The sequence below is a fragment of the Labrus mixtus genome, chromosome 8 (genome assembly GCF_963584025.1).
Source record: "Labrus mixtus chromosome 8, fLabMix1.1, whole genome shotgun sequence".
NCBI classification, from domain to species: domain Eukaryota; kingdom Metazoa; phylum Chordata; class Actinopteri; order Labriformes; family Labridae; genus Labrus; species Labrus mixtus.
Genome location: NC_083619.1, coordinates 8063755 through 8086508, shown reverse-complemented (window position 1 = coordinate 8086508; position 22754 = coordinate 8063755). Strand labels below are relative to the sequence as shown.

General features: G+C 40.5%; 1 protein-coding gene across 1 annotated transcript; it reads left to right on the top strand.

Annotated features, from left to right (window-relative positions):
* Positions 1–1083: 1083 nt before the first annotated feature.
* On the top strand, positions 1084–15537 carry mmp14b (matrix metallopeptidase 14b (membrane-inserted)). The gene is made up of 10 exons (XM_061044028.1): positions 1084–1684; positions 9446–9594; positions 9701–9823; positions 10248–10555; positions 11008–11169; positions 11407–11567; positions 11666–11804; positions 11957–12107; positions 13895–14010; positions 14115–15537. The coding sequence occupies exons 1-10, from the start codon at positions 1583–1585 to the stop codon at positions 14597–14599; spliced, it is 1896 nt and encodes a 631-aa protein (XP_060900011.1). The 5' UTR covers positions 1084–1582; the 3' UTR covers positions 14600–15537.
* The last annotated feature ends 7217 nt before the right edge of the window (positions 15538–22754 follow it).

Genomic DNA, 22754 nt, shown 5'->3' with positions numbered 1-22754 from the left:
TGAGCTGATGAATGAAGGTCTACTGCTTATACTTTTGAAAATGGTTTTGTTATAAAAACAATCAAACCATTTGTTAATCAAGAAAATAACCAGATGAAACATCTTAAATAGCCATAGTTTAAACCAGCATATAAAAGTGAAAAAGGCACAATTCTTTTTCTAAATGGACAACTATTATTTCTTAAATTATTACAGACTTGATTAATAATTATACTTAGGTAAATATTTTGATTGTTCTCCAACAATTGCTTTTCTCCGCTCCGACAAATTCTTTGGAAATGTGGAAAACATTTTCTTTAGACAGCAATAAAAAGCATGTAATGCAAGGCAATCAAAAAGTTATATCAGTAATGCACGTATTATAACGATATATATAGGATATCTTGTCTGACATGCTACTGGTGTAATGTATATTTAATGTGTACATTAGAGGGCGCAATTCCTCTTTTTGAGCACTTTCAAGCCGCTCCATATTGTATACAAATTGTTTGGGATTATTGCGCAGCATCCATTGTTTGAGATATTTCACAGGAGTGCCATTGGTTAGTTAATATTAAAGTGATTGGAGACAGTAGCAAATAATGGGTTCCCCTATCTTAAACCTAAACAGCGTAACAATATGGAACAAATATTAAATCCATATTTTGCTATTACTTTGAGTTTGAAATGAAATCTAACCTGAGGTGAAATCTAACCTAAGTGAAAACAATTGGCAGAAATGTCCAAACAAATTGATGTAAAGTAGTGTTATGTGAGGCCATACAAATGTTTTTGGTGGTATTCGGGAGTCATTTAACATGAAAACATGTTGCTGTAGACAAAGGTGGTTTATTTGTGATCAAAACAGTGTTGCGTAGTATGAAGTAAACTAATTCGATGTATTGTTTTAGCCCTCTTTCCTGTCAATAATCCCAGCTTCAAACATTTCAGGGAGCACAAAGGCTTTTAATCAGAGCCTTTGTGGAGAGAAAACCGTGGCAAGTCTAATATGAAGGTCACTAAGTTGATTCCATGTAAGAGGGGCGGGCTGATTTAAGAGTGGGAGGTATACAATCCTCCACTTTCCAGCTGAATGTCTCCGGGGAGTATCAAACTACCACGTCTGCAGAGGGGAGAGAGGGGAAGAGGAGAGGGGATCAAAATAAGACGAGTAGAGGATAGAGAAGATATGACAGCGAGGAGTTAAGACAGCTACGTGAAAAACAAAGACGGCTGCAACATCTGGAGTGAAGCGCGAGCTGAATTTGGAAAAAATACGCACAGACTGCAGCCCCAGAGCCCACTTCACACTTCCTGCTTCCCACGCCCGTTAATTTGGTTGAAAATTACCAAAGCCCGAGAACAATGCAAAGAGTGAAAAAAAAATAGCTCCCGTTGTTCAGGCAATTTTAGTGATTAGTTGCAGAGACGCGCCGTCACATATCTCCTGGAAACGTCTCTTTTGATTTTGAGTCGAACTACGTGCGCTCGAAAATTCCGGATACGTTTTTTCATAGATAATGTTTTGACAAATAGCTATTCGAAGTTTGCGTCAGTTGTTACAAGAGGATCTGTCTGTTTTTAAGTGTTTTTGGAGAGACAAATGATGGCACTGGAGCTCAAATCGCTTGTCCGACTACTGCTGCTGGCGGTGGTGTGGGAGCTGAGCGCACAGGGAGCGACGGAACGAGAAGTCAATCCAGAGGTGAGAACGGCCTGCTGCCAGATATTAAGATTAACAGAAGAAGTACAAACAAGGCAAAAGTAAATATGTCTAAAAAGAGCAGCTAAGCCTGAAAGAATTAAGGAATTAAGCCATATTTACAAATGCATGAATAAGTCCAGAAGAAAGGTTTAGCTCAATAATCTTGCGGATAAACCAGATGCATAATTCCAAAACCAAGTGATATGTACAGATAAATAAATCGACAATTAGGAGATAAAGTTGGACAAATGAATTCTGAACAAGTCATAAATCTGGATAATTAATCCCAAACCAAGGATTACATTTGGAGCTATAACTCCAATAATACATTTAGATCGATACATTCTGAATGAAGGGATAAAATAAATTGAAAAGTGAATTGTGACTCACATGTTTAATCCAGATAAATATATCTTGTATCAGGTAAAATATGGTTAATTAATCATGTGTGAAAATGTAAAGCCTGATAAATAAACCCAGTATAAAAGTAAATCCTGAGCAATAAAATAAATACAGATGAAGAGATCCTGACTCAAGTGGTAAACACATATAAATAAAATCATGAATAATGAATCAAAGGCAGATAAAGGAATAACAAACAAGTTTTACACCCAGAGGAATAAATCCGATATCATTGTAGAAAGCCTGATTAATTTATCAATCCAGAATCAAAGGATACAACCAGATATGAACCAAGGAATAAATAAATAAATAAATCCAATATCGCAGAATGAACCGGAAAAAAGCAGATTGGTAGATCAAACCGAATAGAGTAGAGTTGAGTAACAAAACAAAAGAGATTTACCACGAGGGAAGGAAATGAACGTCAGCTCTGAGCTTTATCTTTCCGTTACCGAACTTATAACATTCACTTTTTGATTTCGAAACAACCTTAACTCCAGCTGGGGCCCTTCCTACATGATAAAACATATTTAACTCATAAAGGCTTTGTTCAAACTTTGCATCCTGATAGATAATGATTTCAGCAGTTGTCTGTTGGCTCAGAGATCTGGGAAGGGCTCTGACCCGGGGTTAGAGGAAGCAGCCCATAATGATGATGGTGCTCATGAAAACACTGAGAAATGCTGAGAGGGCAAAACTAGGAAAGCAAGAGAAAAAGCAAATGAGAGAAATGCTTCAACTTGTATTGTGGTCTGGACAGAGACAGAAACAATTTTTGTGGGAGTGGAGTGGGGGAGGGGGGGTTGATAGTCGTGGGTACAGTTCTATTCAGAGGGATGGGGAAATGTAATGGTTGACATCTGTCCCAAGGCTCAGCAGACTGCAGGGAGTTGGGATTTACAATTTGAGAACTTCTGCAGCATCTCAGCCATGGTCAGTTTTGTAAAAACATCCAACATAGTTTGAACTTTGGCTCCTATTTAAGACTTCCAATAACCTACTGAGCTGAGGTAGCAGGTCTAAGTGTGATGTAGAGCTGGCTACACTGATACTTCCTTTGAATTTTAGTGTTGACTCAGATCTCAGCTTTTCTGTCTGCAGCATCAGTTATCCTACCTAAGCATGAGGAATGTCTGTGTTACTGTTGCAGGAAGTGACTGAGTTGTGATATCCCTACACACCTGCCTCCTCCAGTATTACTAAGTTCCATCTGGTTGATATGGAGAAACAGAGTGACTGGGTTTGTGTACATATATGAATCAGAGTAGGGAGGCCTAGATGATTTAGGTGGGTCAGAGTGGCTCCAAATGTCTCTCTAATCATTGTGGAATAATAATTCCATCTGTGCTAGTGGAAGAAACCAGAAGTAACACCATTGACCTACATACGACTGTCAACTTAAAGACACAATCCAATTCATTTAAATCCATCCAAAAGGCAAAGGGGGGACTGGCAAACTACCACAATTTATGTGTTCTAATTAAGAAATGGACAACAATACACTTTCAAAATTGAATGGCATGTGACAGATTATATGCACATATGGCGTTTATTTAACTAGTGGCTGTGGTTCTGATGCAAAGATAATGAATAACCTGAATCAATGGTTAACACTTAGAAAATCCCAAGAAGCTCCCCTTCAATACTCATAGCAATTATCCAACATTTAAACTTTTTTTTTTTAAATGAGCAAAAAAAAACTTGAGAAGTCTGAAAATAAAGAAGTTCATCTACAAGGGTATCATCCAGAAACTGGAGGTAGAAAGTGACAGAAGAAGATGAGTATCAATGTCGTTTTAAACTTTGTTGAGAGGTTGAATGATTTAAAAGTTCCTCTTTTCATTTTTCTTGATTTTGGATTTATTGATGAGAAGAGAGATAGTTAATGGGATAAACATGCATTGAAGAGCCATGGTGGGGAGTCAAAACTGTGGCGGATGTATCAAGGACTGTAGCCTCAAAAGTCCCTTTATGTTGAGTGGATATTTTTATATGACCGTCAAAGACCAAGTAACCCAAAACAGACATATTGAATATGTCCAAAGTCTACTTGAGTGAGTGTTTAAAAAAGCACAGATGGACCGTCAGGTTTTTGTTGAAATTTGCACCAAAGTGAACTGTTTAGTGATTCGCCTCCTCTGTTTCTATGACATTGTTTTCTAAAACCACAGCTTCCTTTGCCGTCATTCAATTAGGGAATGTTTGTGATTTTTATTGTTACCTCCACAAACCCACAGATCACCAGTATCAGTTCCTCTAACTGAATAGGAAGTTAAATTAAAAATAAGTCTAGTTAAGCGAGTGGTTGAGTTTGTCATGCCTGTGTTGGCGAGATAAACAGTGGTGGGATGTAAGGATGCAGAAGTCATATCCTCTGGTCTTTAGCAGAAACAGGAAGTGGTCAGTTGAGTTTTGCAGCTATATAAAAACACCTTGGTGTACTTAGCAACCACCTGCCGTGACACACACAAACACAGAACATATATACACACATCTTCTCTCAGATGTGCACAGATCTTTTCTCATACACACACACACACACACACACACACACACACACACACACACACACACACACACACACACACACACACACACACACACACACACACACACACACACACACACACACACACACACACACACACACACACAGAAATGGCTTTAAGCTGAGGTCATTGACTATTAAGGAAGATAGATTGACATAAAATGAGATGATAAAAGCAAAGCACAGAAGACAGTGAGGACACTGTTGTTGCTAGAAAGGAAGCCATTGTGGGGATGGGAGTGATGCAATCTGGGAAAATTGGAAAATGACGCAATTATTCATCTGAATAGGTCAGGATGTATATCATAGCTATCAGGCACACATCCTGCAAGCCTCTCTTTTCATACTTCTAAAGAGATTCAGATTTAATTAATTGATGGTTTTACACATGTTCCAGTTTGATTTGTTACTGATCATTTAGAGGAAGAAAAGAAGGAAGAGAGCTTCATTTTTAGACAAAGCCACATCCTGATGACCACCAGTGGGTGGCCTTAAGGCAGCCTCCCAGAGGAAAGATAAGAGGTGTTACAGGAAATAAGGTTATACAAAAAGTCATTACCTCATTTCTTGTTCACATAGGAAGCAAGCAATGAGCAAACTTAGGGATAATTTTCTGTTTCTATCCTGCCATCCAGATTTGCTTAAGAATGACTTATTGCTCAAATGACACTGGCAGAGTTGTGTTTTTCCACTCTTTTGTCATCAAGCCTTATTGGTGTTGGCTGGAGAATTCTTGTTTTAATAGACAGCAGCTGGTGGAATTACACACACACACACACACTTGAACATTTTAAGTCTTTTCTACATCTGTCCTGACCAGAGGGGTCTGCAAGCCGTTAAATGCCTTCCTATAGGAACAGCATGAGCCTTGGGTAAATGGTCATGCACTGAGAAGGAGTTAATTAACTCAATTTTAACTTTCCGCTATGATTATACTTACTCACAAACGCTCTCACACACACAATTACACACAATCACGTGCTAACAGCCAACAACAAACTGTTGCAAGCAAAGTGGGAGCAATAATTTCATATGTTTATGACATCTGACATAATACTGCAGCTCTCTGGGCAGAGTGCGTGGATTTGTAATGAGCAGCTGTGTGTGTGTGTGTGTCTGTGCTGTTTACCCAGCATGCTTCACTTGGACTCCCATCGCTGTTGACCAGAGTTTCTTTCCATTGGCCCTCACCAAACGGAACAACTGACTCCCTTTCTTCTCTGAAACCCAATCCCTCTCTCTCCCTCTCTCATCCTATGTAAAAAGAGCACTGTGCCCCCTCACATGCATAGCAACCGTTGTTTGATTCGTGTATATCTTCCATTAAACAATAAACTCACAGCATGTGAGCCAGCTGCGCCCTTTACCTCAAAATCCTGGAAATTGCTTTCTAAAAGTACTTCAGTTAAAAACGAGCAATAAAGGGCAGCAGTTGTAAGTTTACTAAATCAGTGGTTTCTAACGGGGGACTGTTCTTTAAGCGGTATTACAAAAGTTGTCAGGGGTTATGTAGAAAAGATTGAAAAGTATCTGAACTAGTCATAAAAACAGTCACAACAGTTAGAGAGAAGAGAAATTATGAGTTAAATAAAGCTATCATATTGTAACAGCTGAAATATGTGAACGCCAGTTTTGAGAGCGCAGGAAACGTTAGCAAGAAAGCAGTTAGACAATTTTGAGTTGGAATCTAGAAAAATAACAACATACCAATAAACAGATAACTAAGAAATAATAGATCAAATGTGAAAAAAAAGGTTGTCCGTAGTAAATTATTTGATTTCCTGTTATCTTCAAGCTATCTATGACCAAAATAGTTAAAGCTAAAAGCTAAGTGGTCTACAGATTTAAAGTTACACAATACGCTTTCAGTGACGGATAAACAGAAAAGTATATTAATAAGATAAAATAATACATTCTTATACATAAAGTTATGGACAAGTAGCTGATAAATATGAAATGTTACATAGCTATCTTAAAGTAATTGATACACTGTTGAAATAGCTAGCTTAAAGTTGTTGATAAATGTTACATAGGCTGGCTAGCTTAAATCAGTGGATAAACTGATGAAATAGCTAGCTTAAAGTTGTGTATATATGTTACATAGCTAGCTTAAAGTAATGGATAAATGTCACATAGCTAGCTTAAAGTTGTGTATAAATGTTACATAGCTAGCTTAAAGTTGTGTATAAATGTTACATAGCTAGCTTAAAGTAATGGATACATTGTTGATAGCTTAATGTTGTGTATAAACAGTTGAATAGTTAGCGTAAACTAAACTGTCTTAAAATAGTTAGCTTGAACTGTTAAATTAAAATGTAAGTTATTGAAAATGGTTAATCAGCTGAAAGTGATGGTTAAGTGGTTGAAACAGTTCGATCAAACAATGGATAAACAGCTACAATAGGCAGCTTGAGGTAATGTATTATTGGTTCAAAAAGTAAGCTTAAGGTTAGGCCTATTTATGAATGTTGGCTTCAAGTGATGAATAAACAGCTAAATAAAGTTATCTTGAATTTATGGATAGGTACACTGTTAGTTTACTGGATTAACTAACATTACGGATTTTGAATGAAGGGGTATTCAAGCTGTGTGGCACAGTTGACCTGAACCACTGCTTTAGCTACATCAAAAGTTTAAATGAGCTGAGGCTGTCATCTCATATGCCACAGTAAATAGTGACCATTTCCTCTTCTTGCTACTGCTTTAGTTACTCAGCCCATAAATGTGGTCAAAAATAGCAAAGCTCAACAGTGAATAAGACTTTGTCAAGTCAACTGAGGTACCCATGAAAGAGGTGTGGGAGCCTTAGAGACCAGAACAACTGTTCAGTGTCACTCAACAGACTGAGCTGAGAGCTAAGGAAGGACTGAGTAGAAAAGAAACCTGTGAATATGTAGAATACAAGAGTAAGGTTTCAAGTACAGTCATCAAGCCATGGACACCCTGTTTTCCAATGCTGACACTGAAACTAGTCCAATTCTGAAAGGCTAAAGTTTTGGTTTCCCACTCATGTGGATGTTCTGTAACAGTGGCGAACACTGCGTCTTTATGTGTTCACTTGAGCACCATGGGTGAGTCAGAACCAGAAAGGGCTCATTCAGGGGTGAAGTCTAAACACTAAGACCTCCATGTCTCTTTAGGACGGACACATAGGGAGGGATTAGACCTTCAAGTGTCTCCAAAATGCCATGCTTCCATTCACTCCTCGCCAAACTCACACATGCATAGTCATGCGTAAATATAAACCCACAAACCTGAGCAGATAATCTATGTCAGCACTACTTGTACACAATTGCTTTGTGCTGGACTTATTAGGTGAAAAATGCTGAAACATTGCATCTGGCAAATTTAAGCTGCAGATATACAGCCATAATTGAGTAGATCTGGGTGTGGTGGTTCATAAGTATTTGCCCTGAAGTCTTTGGGTTTTCCATCAGAGGTGGATGAGGGAAAAGAGAGGAGAAGGGGTGGAGTGACAAGGCGAAGACAGAGACATGGACGTGGGGGAAGAGCTTGACTTTGAGGTTTGGATGCAACAAGAAAGAAATTCCCAGTTAAATTACTGACTGACGCTGCTGCTCGGCTGGAGACATCGGCTGAGGTTGCCCAAGGCCTGAGTCTCACCCCTGGACACTCCCTCTCTTTTTCTCTCTTCTCTCTCAACTGCTGTCTCTGCACAAACAACACCTATGCCCAAAGTTTGTTCAGAAGACAATGTTAAAGCATTACAGATCACTTTACTATATGTGGAATCAAGCCCTTGCGTTTGGGGATCGAAAGCCTGTGTCAGTTATTTGATGACTTAACCTCTCACAATCTAGCTCATACTGTTCAACAATAAAATCCCTAAAAGGACAGAACAAGTTCACCAAGTGACTGTATACAGTTGAAAATCAAAGCAATCTTGGTTTTTGCTGCATCTACAATAGCCTTAGTGTTAATTTTCAGCTCTAGTCTGAGAGGGAAAGAGTTCAGGAGAAACTGTGTGGGAGAGGTGCGGAGCAAAGCCGCTGGCACAGGTCCAGATGTCAAACCAGCACCGCAGAGAAATGTGTTTCCAGGGGAAATTAAGGTCAAGCTAAGCCAAGACCATGGATCTGGAGGCTTGAAAAACTCAGTGACCATTGTAGTAGTATGTTCTTGAAATGTATTAATTATTCGCGTCTAACTCAACATCAGAGTTAGGCTCAGGTATAACTGTCGCAATCTGCACCGAACACAAACAAGTAGGAATGAAAGTAGAAACTGAAGTTAATCTTCAACCCTTTGAGGGGTATTTCCTCATTCTGTCTAGTTGTTGTTGAAACCTGAACTGTCTTTGAAGCTTTTTTGGACTTAGCCTTTTTTTTTTTTCATGTCAACCTAAGTTTCAGTCAACTGTGTTTCTCACTTTAGAGCCAAAAGTTGATGGTTGAATAGCTTTTATGTTCAGTCATGAAATGGAGACACGCCAGGTGCTTGAAGTAATGATGGTCTGACTATCCAGATACCAAAACACGGAACGATATTATTCACAAGCTTATTTTCGCAGCCTGTGAGGAATGTGTTTTGCTGCAGTAGAATCAAAACATCCTCCACTTGTTGTGCTTGTAACTTATAATCAACACCATACCAAAAAGTCACTTTACCCTGATTCAGATTTGTTTAACAACAAAAGAAACAGGTGTGATTTCAGGTTGTCTTTTTATCACTGTTTCTAATTTAACCTTCTTAAATTCTGCATAGCAAGATTGGAGTTCCCTTGGTTTTATTTTGACATATTTCGTATGAGTCACACTCTTTTTTTTTGCCCTTTTTGTTTTCCTTTAAAGTCATGGCTGCAGCAGTATGGTTACCTTCCCCCGGGGGACTTGAGGACTCACGCCCTCCGCTCCCCTAACTCCGTCTCCTCAGCTATCGCGGCCATGCAGAGGTTCTACGGCCTCACTGTCAGTGGTACCTTTGACCCTAACACCATCGAGTAAGTACCCTGGAAAATATTTAAAGTAGAGCCTCCAAAGAGGGTCATAATCCGATTGAGAGTATTTCTTACCTTTGTTTTGAGTGATCTGTCTTGTCTTCTGCAGGGCCATGAGGCGACCCCGCTGTGGCGTACCTGATAAGTTCGGTGCTGAGTTGAAGACCAACCTGAGGAGGAAGCGATATGCAATCCAGGGCCTGAAGTGGAAGAAGAATGAAATCACGTTCTCGTAAGTTTGCGTAGTTCCAAGTCAATTTTTGTTCTAGAGATGTCTCAATACAAGTTTTTCTTCCTGATAATTATTCCAATACCTAGACTGAAAATATGTTTAGTATAATTACAAATATACACAAAATTGGTTTAAAAAAACAGATTCCTGACATTTTAATGGCTTAGAATTACATCCTGGTAGCAGCTCACTGCAGTTGTTTGATATTGTTACACAATATTTCCCTGAAACCAGCTGATATTTTAGACTTATTGGCTTTGGTTTTCTCTAGTTAGCACCCAGTCATCCATTGTGAAAAAGCAACATGATAATGTAGCTATTGAGCAGCTGAAATGGTTTTCCCATCAAGATGCAATAACTTAATGTCTTGCCTTTCCCACCCTCTCCACTCCTTTATCCTCACATGCTATCATACAATCTTCAGTATACAGAACTACACACCGAAGGTCGGCGAGTACGAGACCCACGATGCCATCAGGAAGGCCTTCAAAGTGTGGGAGGGTGTCACCCCGCTCCGTTTCAGAGAAATCCCCTACAGTTACATACGGGACAAGGTGGAGGACTTTGCAGACATTATGCTCTTCTTTGCCGAGGGTTTCCATGGTGACAGCAGCCCATTCGATGGCGAGGGGGGCTTCCTGGCACACGCCTATTTCCCTGGTAATGGAATAGGTGGGGACACCCACTTTGATGAAGCTGAGCCATGGACTGTTGGAAACAAGGATTTGATGGGTGAGGCTCCGTTAAATCTATGTTGACACTGACATTTTGAAAAATGAGGGACTTTTTTTTCTTTATTCCCTTAAACCTGATGATGACACAAATGCTGGGAGTTACTTTGTGTGGTGGTAATCAGGACTCCTGATCTTGCTATTGTGGGAAAAAAAAAACACAAGCCGCAACATGTCCAGAGTTGTGTTAAAACATTTTTGCAACTGAATTCCCATGGCTATGTTAAAACTGCAAAAATGGGGAAGTGTTTATTTTTGAAGTGGCAGCTGTTTGAGTCAGACACATCTTCACATGACCAACGGTAATAATGATTTATAAGTACTAGTCTAAGTCCGAGTCTAAAAATGAGAAAACTGCAAACATTATTCTTTCTTCTTTAGTAATCATTTTCTCATGTTCTGTCATATAATAAAGAGATAAAGTCTTGATAAATGTTGATGACTTTGTTTCAGGTAATGATATCTTCCTGGTTGCGGTGCATGAACTGGGCCATGCCCTTGGTCTGGAGCACTCCAATGACCCTTCAGCCATCATGGCTCCTTTTTACCAGTGGATGGACACGGAGAACTTTCAACTCCCTGATGATGATATCAGAGGCGTACAGCAACTTTATGGTGCGTTATTGACCCTTCGTTGTCCAAATCACTGTCTCAAAGAGCTCAAACTTCATTTCCTGGATGCAATTTTCAATGTCCATTGTTTGAAGCATACAGAACTTGTAAATGTGGACTCTTCCCATGACGCACTAAAGTCTATTTTGTCAAAGCCCTTACTCGTGCTGTAATCTACTGACTGCATGGGTAAATATTAAGCATGAGATGATTTCACAATTTCACATCTTGGTCACTTAGGGTCTGGATCGGGTCCTCAACCCCCTCCTGTGACACCCCGTACACCAAACCACAATCCCGAGCCAACATATGCACCAGACAAGCCTCACTTTGGCCCCAATATCTGTGATGGACATTTCGACACCATTGCCATCCTCAGAGGGGAAATGTTTGTGTTCAAGGTAGGTCTGATTTGTTAGACCCTGATGATACCTAGAGTAGACCCTGTGATATAACAGTCTGTCTGGGAGGCAGGTGATAAATATCTCTCGTCTTTCAGGACAAATGGTTCTGGAGGGTACGCAACAGCCATGTTTTGGACGGATACCCCATGCCGATTGGTCACTTCTGGAGGGGATTGCCTACTCATCTCACTTCTGCTTTTGAAAGGGAAGATGGGAAATTTGCCTTTTTTAAAGGTGAGTCTAGCTTTAGTATACGGGTAAATACACTGAAGATGATTTTCATTCAAGAAAAGCAGTCATCATCGAAAAGGAAACTTTTTGTTTCTTTGAATGTGATCTGTCTCTCTGACCCCACTCTGCCTCTTTTTACCTGTGTCCTTCTCCAGGTGACAGGTATTGGCTGTTTACTGAATCAATTTTGGAGCCTGGTTACCCGAAGAGTATAAAGGAAATGGGTACTGGGCTTCCCAAAGATCGAATAGATGCAGCTCTCTTCTACACCCCCACTGGACAGACATTTTTCTTCAGAGCAAACCAGTTAGTCATCTTCTCTGTGTGTGTCCATGTCCTGTGTGATTCTGTGTGTGTGTGTCCGTGCTGAAGTTTATAAACTTCTGATTACAAAGAAAATACCTTTCACCATCAACCGATTTTTACAAGTTTTCCTTATAAGGTCAGAAAGATTAAAGTCAGTAACTTATCCCGAATAACCTTCCTTCCTCTCGTTTATACAAAAAAACCTTCAGGCGCGCTCGGCCTCACCCTATTTATATTTACTCCTTCGTCATGGTTATAAAAAACACTAGGTATAATGTGGCAATCAGTGATTACAGTGCAAACAGCCACCTACATAAACAAAGTAAATGACATGTGTATGCTTGTGCTTTCAAAATAAACCTGAGATTGCACATGCCCAGAGACCAGACATGTTTACTGCTTATCTTAGTCATTTCAGACCTGGTCTGGCTGTTTGTACAGGTATCACATATGCCTCCATCATATTTCTGCAAAAACAAAGCTAATTTCGTGGTCTGTCTAGTGGTTTAGTCTAACTAAAACAGACACGCTGAATCATGTGTTTTTGGGGTCAAGAGCAAGTCATGTCTCATTTTGTTTGAGAAAGTCCAACAAGTTTTGCAGAAAAAGTTCAATCTAACGTCCCTGAAATGACAGGTCCCAAGTCATTCAAACTCCAAGTCAAGTCTCAAGTTAATCCTTCTGGGAATTTGAACCAAGTTTCAAATTTATCAAAACAAATCTCAAGTCTTTTACAGCAAGTGTAAGTCAAGACTTAAGTAGTCCAGCTCAAGGTCAAATTTCAAGTCTGTCACATGTATCAAGTAGAATCCAGAGTCCTTTAGGTCAAGGGAAAGTCCAATTTCATGTCACCCATGACAATACAAAACAACACTGAAGTCCTTAAGGGTAAGCCTAGTGGAAAATGAACAAATCTGTCCAAACAAGTGTCAAGGCTTTGAGGGAAAACACAAGTCTGTTGAACAAGTCTCAATTCAAGATTCAAATCTATACGGAGGCGAAGTCAGGCCCCCAGTATGTTGAGAGAAGTTCACGTCAATTTTCAAGCCTGTCAGAATGTGTTTCAATCAATCAACTTTTATTTGTAGAGTGCCAATTCACAACAGATGTCATCTCAAGACTTTCAACAAAAAGAGCAGGTCTTATCTTTACTCTGTGTTATACTGTACAACCTACAGAGACCCAAAATGATTCCACCATGAACAAAGCACTTGACAATGTAACAAAGTAGCAGTGGCAAAGAAAATCTTTCTTTTAACAGGCAGAAACCTTGAGAAGAACCAGACTCATGTTAAACAGCCATGACGTCTGTAAGAACAAGTATAGTCCTCTCAAAAAGACTGAGTCAAGCCAAAGTCCCTTTATGGCAATCCCCCTCAAACCTCAAGTCTGCAGTCGTTTAGGGCAGTGGTTCTCAATGGTCTATGAAGCACTATTTAAATATGTTTGTTTTGTCAGATGTTTTGTACCAGCTGAGGTCCAAACTGCACAAATTTTCATTCAATAAATCTGATTGGTTGAGAATGATCAGAAATGTTGGTCACGCTTTCTCTTTAAGGAGTTGGTGATGGGTCCTGAGGATAGACCAGTTTGAGAACCACTGCTGTAGTGCAAGCCCAAGTCAAAGCTTCAGTTTAAGTAAATAATCATAGGCTTAGATCTCATGTTCGTTACAAGTCATCATAATCAGACTGCAAGTTAAGAAGGCTTTCAGGGCTCTGGATGTGAGGATGAATTCATCCCAGCTTTTCTTCTCTGTAACTTTTGCCTTTCCATTATTTGTGTAGATATTACCGTTTCAACGAGGACACAAGATCTGTTGACGCTGGCTATCCAAAATCTATTAGTACATGGCAGGGAGTTCCTGATAACATCAAGTCAGCCTTCATGAGCAAAGATCAAGGTAAGGGTCTAACGTTGTTGTGACAAAGAAAACTGATGCTCATAGCAGTTTCTCTTCCTTTCAGGTTCAGCTTTGTCTCATGTGTCTTTCTTCTACTCTTCCAGCTTACACCTACTTCTACAAAGCCAACAAGTATTGGAAGTTCAACAACCAGATGATGCGTGTGGAGCCTGGATACCCCAAGTCTGCCCTTCGGGACTGGATGGGCTGCCCCAACGAAGACCCGAAGACAGACGGAGGAAGAGGGGGAGGCGGACACGACAAGGACAAGGAGAGGGAGAAGGACAAGGAGCACGACGATAAGGACAGAACAAGAGATAGAGAGAGGGAGAGGGAGAGAGAGAGGGAGAGAGAGAGGGAGAGGGAGAGGGAGAGGGAGAGGGAGACAGAGCCGGATACAGAGGTGATCATTATTGAAGTGGATGAGGAGGAAGGGATAGGTGGTGGTAGTGGAGCAGCAGCAGTGGTTCTGCCACTGTTCCTGTTAGTGTGTGTGATCGCAACGCTGGCGGCTTTGGTGTTTTTCCGTCGGTACGGCACTCCACGCCGACTCCTCTACTGCCAACGATCTTTACTGGACAAGGTTTAGAAAGACGAGGTAGTGAGGGAGAGAGGAGGGGAATGCAGAGGAGAGAAAAGAAACTAGTGAAAAGACATGTTGAACAGAGATTATGAGAGCAGGAGAGAAAGAGATGAAACCCAAGAAAGAGCTGAAAAAGCAAAGACTTGCATTTTTTAAAATTCGTACCACTGCCAGATTCCTTTTGCCCTCTCTCTCTCTAAACCACTCCGTCCTTCCAATCTTTCTTTTTCTCTCTCTCATGTGTCTCTTCCTCTTTCCTCGTGTTTTGTGACGCCAGCTCATTGCTGTTTGTTTTAGCCTTTTTCAATGCCCTATTTTTAGTTTTTTTTTTCAGTGGTCAGTGTTTGTGAATTTCCGCTTTGGACCTGCATCTTCATGTTGCCCATTCTTGCATGTTCTTTCGAGTAAGCAAAAAAACAAAAAAAAGTGTTTGATCGCTTGTTCTTCCCCCTTGTTAGCTTAGACATACTCACATTAGCACAAACATGTGGAAACCACAGTGGGATAGTCATTGTGTTTCTTAAACTTCCAGTAAAGTCAACTGTCAGAGCCCATATGGACCATAAAAGGGAAACAAAACATTAGCTCAAGTCCTCATCAAGCATGAGGTCATCAAATCAGAGTAAAGCAATAAATGCAACTGTTTTTTCCCCCTTTTTATATCGATGTCTTGAGAGCTGATTTGTTTTAATGCTATGATGTTGTCATTATTATTATGACTATAACTATTATTTTTGTTGTCCTCTGTGTAAAGAATGTGTTTTTGTACATTGTCATTAAAAAGTCCTGCTGGACAGTGACATACAGTTGAAGGTGGCCTTAATTTTATATATGTGGGGACAGTGAATGGGGAAAGGGGTTATGTATTAATGAAACTTGATTGTTTTTTATTTTTGACCTTGAATCCATCTCAAAATGAAAATAAATTGAAGATCTGAAAATGACTCTTTTTTTGTCATTGTACTTGTTTACAGTTCTCTAATCATGGTGCTACTTTACTGGTCAGGGGTTCAAAGACGCTAAACAACAATCATAATGATTCTAGTGACGATGATAATGATCATATATCTTAATTAGATTGTGTGTGTTTTCTTTTTTCACTTATATTTTTAAAGCTTTTCCTATAAAATAAAGTAATTTCAAAAGGCTTCTGTGCTTTGATTTTCAATTAGTCAGACATGTTTCTCTTTTCACGCCATCATTCCTTTAACTTCTTTTAGCTGCTGGACTCCAGCTGTTTCCTCCCCATATCATTCAGTAACATTTGAACAAAGGCCTAACAGCTTTCACATGATCAAACCCTTACCTGGACTCTGCATTTCCCTCTCATATCACTGACATCACTCCACTGTCTAGTCTCCCTCAGTCCTCCTGGAGCTCCAGATTTCTTGCTCCCCAACTGCACCACTCTGCATTACTGGGGCTCTGGAAACTGGCAACTGAGAATCTGGGTCGGAAAAAAACGAGTTGATCCAAAGCCTAAGCAGAAACAGTGATGAGGATGAGTGTGTGAAGCCGTTGCTGCACAGCAGGAAAACATATCTCAGTTATACAGTTAAAGAAAGAGAGTGTGTATTCTTGTCTTTACATACTTATTAACACCATGAGCCCTTAGAAAAAGAGAGGGGGATTTACAAAGAGGATGTTTTCTTATAGCGAAAGGTTTGGATTTCTGGTTAAATAAGCAAAGTAGAGGTTCATTTTTCAAGAAGGGCTTAGAAGTAAATGATGTAGGTCCTCACAAGTACAGCAAAGCAAAGGTGCTTATGCATGTTTTGCAAAGCAATAAATGCTTTTATTTGTGCATTTTGCAATGTGTATGTGTGCACTCCCATCCGCCATCAGCCAATAAAAGCACAAACAGCAAACTTAGGCGTCTCCTCGCGCCCTAACGATCCAATTAATGCCGTGTAGCCATAGGACTCACTGTTAGGATGAGTGACTGCCAGAGAAAGAGAGTGGGTGAGGGTTGAGCACGTCTATGATATGTAATGATTACAGAAACAGGGCTTTGTGCAATTAAAATGATGAGGTATTTTCCTATTGTGCCGAAAAGATTTAGGGCGCCCATTTGTCTCCACTTTGCTGTGGAGAGAAGTCACGAGGATTTTTTAGGGGGGGGGGAAAGAAGGGAGGAGATGAAGGAGGAGTAAAAGGGGGTTAAGTCACATTTGGAGGCCAGAGATGGAGCAGAATTCCATGAGCAACATCTGGAATTCCAACTGCATCATGTAGACCAGACACACAGCAGGACACGGCACTGAGGGGATGGGGGATGGGAATTTATTTGGATGTTTAATTAGCTTTTAGGACTACCTCAAAGTCACAATAAAGAATGCATATGCTGGAAAAACATGTTTTGGAGTTTTCTCACTTTCCTTTCCAGGTTTCAGTTTGTGCTTTAATTCATGCATTGTTTGTCTTTGCACAAATCCTCTCCTTGACCTTGCACTTAATTCAGACATTTGGCTGCGGGTCACTACTCAATGTTTTCTGTCTTTCCCAGCTGATTCTGCACACTAAAGAAAAGGAGAGTCTCAGCATAATTTCCCCCCACAGTCCTCTTTTTTTCCTCATCTCTCTGTGTAACCGGATAGCTTTTCTTCACTGTCTGCGGAATGACTCACTTTTTTTTTTCTCACCAAGTCCAACAAAAGACCACACCACAATGCCCTGGCCTTCTTAAGCCACCTCTAACCCACATGCTGTCACATTTAACCCAAATACATGAAAAGGTAATTTCCAGTCCTGATTCTATACTCCACAAAGCTGGTCCTAAACGCCTCTTTTGCTGAGTGCCTCAAATCAAATCCACTAATCTCTCATCTCTTGGTCTACATTGAACTCTACTCAACTAGAGCCATTAACAAGGCCCTTTTATCTTTCTGTCTTCCTCGTGCTGGACACTTCCTGTGCCTTTAGTTGGCATGCTTGTAGCCTTCAGGCTGATGAATAGAAACTTCCAAGTGGGGGAAATCCTGCTCTTGGCTATTGTGGCTCATAATAGCCAACCCGAACATCATACCGTAATTGCTGCACCAACCCCACAGATTCGACTGAGTAACTTTCTCATTAAACGAGGGTGAGTGATTAACAGAGAATGGTTGCAGTCTGCCTGGTAACAAGGATGTGGGATGATGGAAAGGGGTTTTTCTAAAGGGAAATAGTGAGTGGCTATATAGGTTACACATGGTTTTCATTTGCATCAGTTAAAGCTCCACCATATCCTGCAACCAAGAACTAAAAGCAACAGGAATGGAGGTACTTTTCTCTCTGGGGTCTCTGGATCTACCTCTCACAAGCAGCTAAACACACACGCTCACAAGTGAAGCAGGAAGAGGTTGAGCTTGATGCAGTGTACAACTCCTCCAACAAAGAGCAGAGGGGATGTGCTTGCTTTTGGTTTGCTCCATTTCCAGGTCAAATGAGAAGAACAAGCATACATTTGCTTGCTTTGATACCAACAGCCATGCCCTGTCTGGAGTTATTGGGCTAATCTAAACGTCTTGTGCAATGCACATCATTAGCAAATGTTAAATGTGATTCATCCCTAAACTGGGACGATGAAAAAGGTTAATATTCTACCTGGAAAACATCCTCATGTTAGCATTGTCATTGTTAGCAAAATCTCAAATATCAACTGGGTTTATGCTATTCATGTTTTTTTTTTTAGCTTAAACATGAAACATATTAGAAACTACACATATCTATCATGAAAAGTTGATTGGATATAATAGTTTTTCGTAGGAATGATACAGACAACTGTGACATGCTGGCCTACAGCTACTGTATAGCTGCCTACATATTGCCCTTCTGCAAAAACTCCCTAATGAAGCTCTGCCACCGTTACGCCTTTGTACTTAAACATTGCATCCAACACGGCATCATATATGTATCCCAGTGTGAGATTTCACATTGCCTTAAGGTGCCTCAAATACACACACACTCAGGCATGCATACACACAGCTCTGATACATCCTGCTGGCTACAATGTTACACATTACCACCGTCACGCCTGTTACTACATACGTCGAATCAAATGCCCTAACAGTCCGCCTCCTCGTGTTACACATCGGGGGTGTGTTACACACAGAGGGGTATCAGGGTCGTTAATATCTCAGCTTGAACGGGGAATCTGTTAGCAGCTTGTAATGACAGTGAGCAACATTTTCAATTTTCAAGCAGATATTCTGTTTGATGAAGCAGAAAAGGCACAGAAGTGACCAGCAACACTTACTTTAGGTCCAGTCCATCTAAGTTGCTCGGTGAGCAGTACATATGAGTAAGGATGCACAATAGCATACCATTCTTCTGATTGGCTGACATAAATGGGATGCAGCCATCTTTAAGGTTGATAATCACAACCACTGTTCCTGAACTCACAACATATAATGCTGTGATATGTCCATATTGCCTCAATCAGGGTCTGATTTCAATCAAGACTTTATTTAATGTTATTAAACAGAAGAGTTTGACCTTTCAAAAAGGTAAGATACCACTCTGAAAGAGTGTAAGAATCGTCTGTAAGCTGCTGCGAGCACATACACACACTTTATTTGTGGTCTACGCACACTGGCAGTGGAAGAGGGGGATCAATATCTAATACTTTTTTCCGTCCTGTCTGCATCTTATTATTCCATTAAACTACAAGACGAGCTATGCATGGAAAATAACTTTGCTCATTAGACAAACACATCTTTTTTTTTTGTTTACCACAGATGTCTGAGTCTTAGTTTTTTTTCTTCCATAGCGTATTTTTTATGGTTGGTAATCAGTTTTTGCCCCATGTCTGCCCCCTCCATGCTGAATCTGCATAAAGATATCAGTTTAAAGCTAGGTGCATGCTTTTGTTACACTTGCACAATGTCTGTGCTTTGAATCGGTTGTGGTTTGGTGGGAGCATTTCCTCTGAAATGGAGGAGGGATTGTGGGGGGAAGAATACAGGTGCAAGGAAGTTGAATAATAAACATTTTGAGTTTTTTTTTTATTATCCAACCCGTCTCATATGCCGTGGTTTCCCAGGCCCTGCAGAAAAAACATCTCCATCAGAAGAGGTGCTGATTCAGACCCTCAAACCCATCTACCCTCGCACTGACCCAGCCATATCCGTGAGGAAACCCCCCCCCCCCCCAAGTTTGCTCAGGGCCTGGACAGGATAGCTGGCACATTGGATCTAACTTCTAAATATATATATCAGTCTGAACTGTCTGAACTCTTCAGAGCCTAAAGAGATGCAATGAATCCCCAAAAGTCTTTAGTCTTCTTCCTCCTCCTTCCCACACCTCCCGTCGTCTGATAATGAAGTATCATACAATGTCATGCCTGGTTTTGATTTTTCTGTCCCGATCTCTTCCAATGCAAAAAGGCACATCTGGTTTCTATAAGCACATACATGTCATCACAAAGAGGAGGAGGGGGAAGGGTGTGTATATATCAAGAGGAGTTTGAACTTCAAGGAGTGGCTGCACACACTGTCAAGATATCATGGCCTCTAATCGTCTCTTTAAACTCCTCTCACATGTGATCATGACTTTTGCCATCCTCCCTTCAGTCAAAAGAACAAAATGAATTCTATAGGAGTGAGTATGCATGTATGAAAGAGAGAACCCATGGGGAAATATGAGACATACTGAGAAAGACAAACTCCCAAGTCAGAGCAAAGTCAGTGAGACGTGCCGAGATCAGAAAGGCCACATCAGAGGTTGCCTTTGAAAGTGGAGCTTAGTGGGCCTCTATGAGTTCCTAACAGTGCTGGACACAAAGACCTATGTGGTTACACTCAGGAGGGGAGGGAAGAGACGTGGAGGAGAGGGGGAGTGCTTACAGAGCGAAAACATATTGTTTTTACTGCCTACTCATCAGCCTTCAAGTGGCCCTGCTCAGCTGACTGGTTGGTCATGGAGGCCTTCACCACCGACCTGATCTCTACATCACACACAGGTGGTCTGTTGTGGTTCCTCGAGCTGTCACGAGTGGATCTGTAAAAGTCCGACAACTGTAGAAACTTTGTTTTGACTCGTCTTTTCATCTGTTGGCACAGAGCTGTCCAGCTGTTTCACTTTACATTTATTACCCAAGCAGGCTTTCCACAGAGCTGAGCAGATCTGAGATTGTCCTTCCTAGTCACAAGCTGAGTTGAGAGAACTCTTCCTTTCCTGGGTTACAGCTGCAGTGGGAAATTCTTCAGGATTTATCTTTAGTTCCTCTGGGGTGGGGGTGGTTTTCCTTGGATATACTGTACAGCTGTTACGGCCGGGACCCTGGCCCGGCACCTAACAAAGAGTTAAACATTTCTCTGTATTTTGTTAATTTAAGGTCTTTAATGTGTGATTATTTGAAAAGGAACGTCATTAAATCTATTTTATCCGCTGCATATATCTTTCATTGTATCAAGAATCTCAGTGATTCCAGAACAGCGTTAGTGAGGACGCGATCAGACTGAGCATGTTGACGTCTGTGGTACAGTGGATCCGGGCGCCTTCAAGGAGCGCACGTTCAGCTGCTTTGGAGAGCCCGGCCTCATATGGGGCGTCTAATTCCTGAGGAAAGAACACAAAATAAAATGTGTGTTCTGATCACCATTCAGTAACAGGCACCAAAAATCTTCTTTTGTGTTCCTTTTCCAGCATTATTTGCCATCATTATTTGGCTTGGAGGTTGCAGCATGTGGCATATTTATAATCATCTGCATAGTTAGAAATGGCAGGAGACAAGACGGGCCAGGTGGCACGTGCAGCTGCGCTCAGTTTCACATTAATTGGGATGTAAAACGGAAAGGTGCACAGGAAGAGGCGTTCGACAGTTTTATACTTGTGGAAACTTCTGTGCATAAGTACTATTCCAATTTTGTGAGTATGCATTCTTTCAGTATGAAAGCTGCGCAGTCTTTCATACATTGGGCCTCGGGGTCTTTAAGGAGACAACAGAGAGTACAAGCTCAAAGACTTAAAGTATCAGTAAGAACAATTCAAAAACTGTGAGATCCTGACACTCAGTAAATTTGGTCAGACAACAACAGATGTTGAATCTTAGCTATACAAGGCCTTGTAAAAGTTTTAAACATCAAAATAAACATTCTTCTGGTCATTTCATGGAAAGATTTCATCAAGAAAACAAGGAAAGGAGAGTGGACGCTAGAACAGGAAAACTATTGTTTTTTAAAATACTTTTCCGTCTGGTACACATAGGGCCGTGAGAAGTATTCTCTGCATGAAAGATACACATTAGAGATGAAAGATTACATTTTAAGAGTTCCAAGTAGGCTATCTAGTTAGAAATGTGTTCTTTGGGTGCCAGGGTGAAGGATTCACTGGTCCTCCCTGAGTCCAGACACACCGAGTTGCATCAGGGCACAAAAATGTTATGCTCAGCGACCATAGGGCTGTAATTACATAGAAGCACTGCTGAGCTCTGCAGGATAAACGTCAAGACCGGAGGGATGGAACAAGGGAACAGGAGAGAGAAGAGGGCAAACTCATGATTTACAGCAGGCTGAGAAAAGGGAAGGGTCCGTGACAAGGAGGTGGGTGGTTCAGAGGGTTAATACTTACAACTTGGAGGAACCTAAGATTTTAGTATAACTGCAGAATTAAAGACGAATACCAAGGGTCATCTTTTTTTTTCCTAATATGCAGATCTTGCTGACAGATCAGTGTTTCCTTTTTCAAACTCTTACTTGGCCAAATAAAGCAGTTCTACTCCAGTCAAAGTTATGACTGACCAAGCCCAAAATGTAGTGTGACTGACACCTTGTGGATTATAAGTGTAACCACAGATTGATCTTTGTAGAATGAGTAATCTAACACATATATACTGTAGAAACATACATGTGCAACAACTGGAATGCCTGTTTAAGTTCCATGTACTTGCTAATTTTGTCTCAAAAGCTTGGAAAAGACGACAAGATATTTTGTATAATTAGGGTTTGTCTTGCTTTTTGTTGTCTTTTTTTTTTGTTTCATGACAATGAATAGATCTACTATGCACTCTGATACTGGAATGTTTTTAACTCATGGTGTCATGTAAGCCCATGCGGGCTGGGCATATAATTGTATGCATGACACAATAGTAAAATAAAAACTTTTTAAACTGTATACACTGATCAAACCATAACATTATGACCTCTGACAGATGAAGTGAAATAATTTATCATATAACTTG

Excerpts from the sequence above, each read along its gene's own strand:
- mmp14b (XM_061044028.1), top strand. The coding sequence starts at position 1,583 with ATGATGGCACTGGAGCTCAAATCGCTTGTCCGACTACTGCTGCTGGCG. Across the intron at positions 1,685-9,445 it reads AACGAGAAGTCAATCCAGAG|TCATGGCTGCAGCAGTATGG; the intron begins GTGAGAACGGCC and ends TTTCCTTTAAAG. Across the intron at positions 10,556-11,007 it reads TGGAAACAAGGATTTGATGG|GTAATGATATCTTCCTGGTT; the intron begins GTGAGGCTCCGT and ends ACTTTGTTTCAG.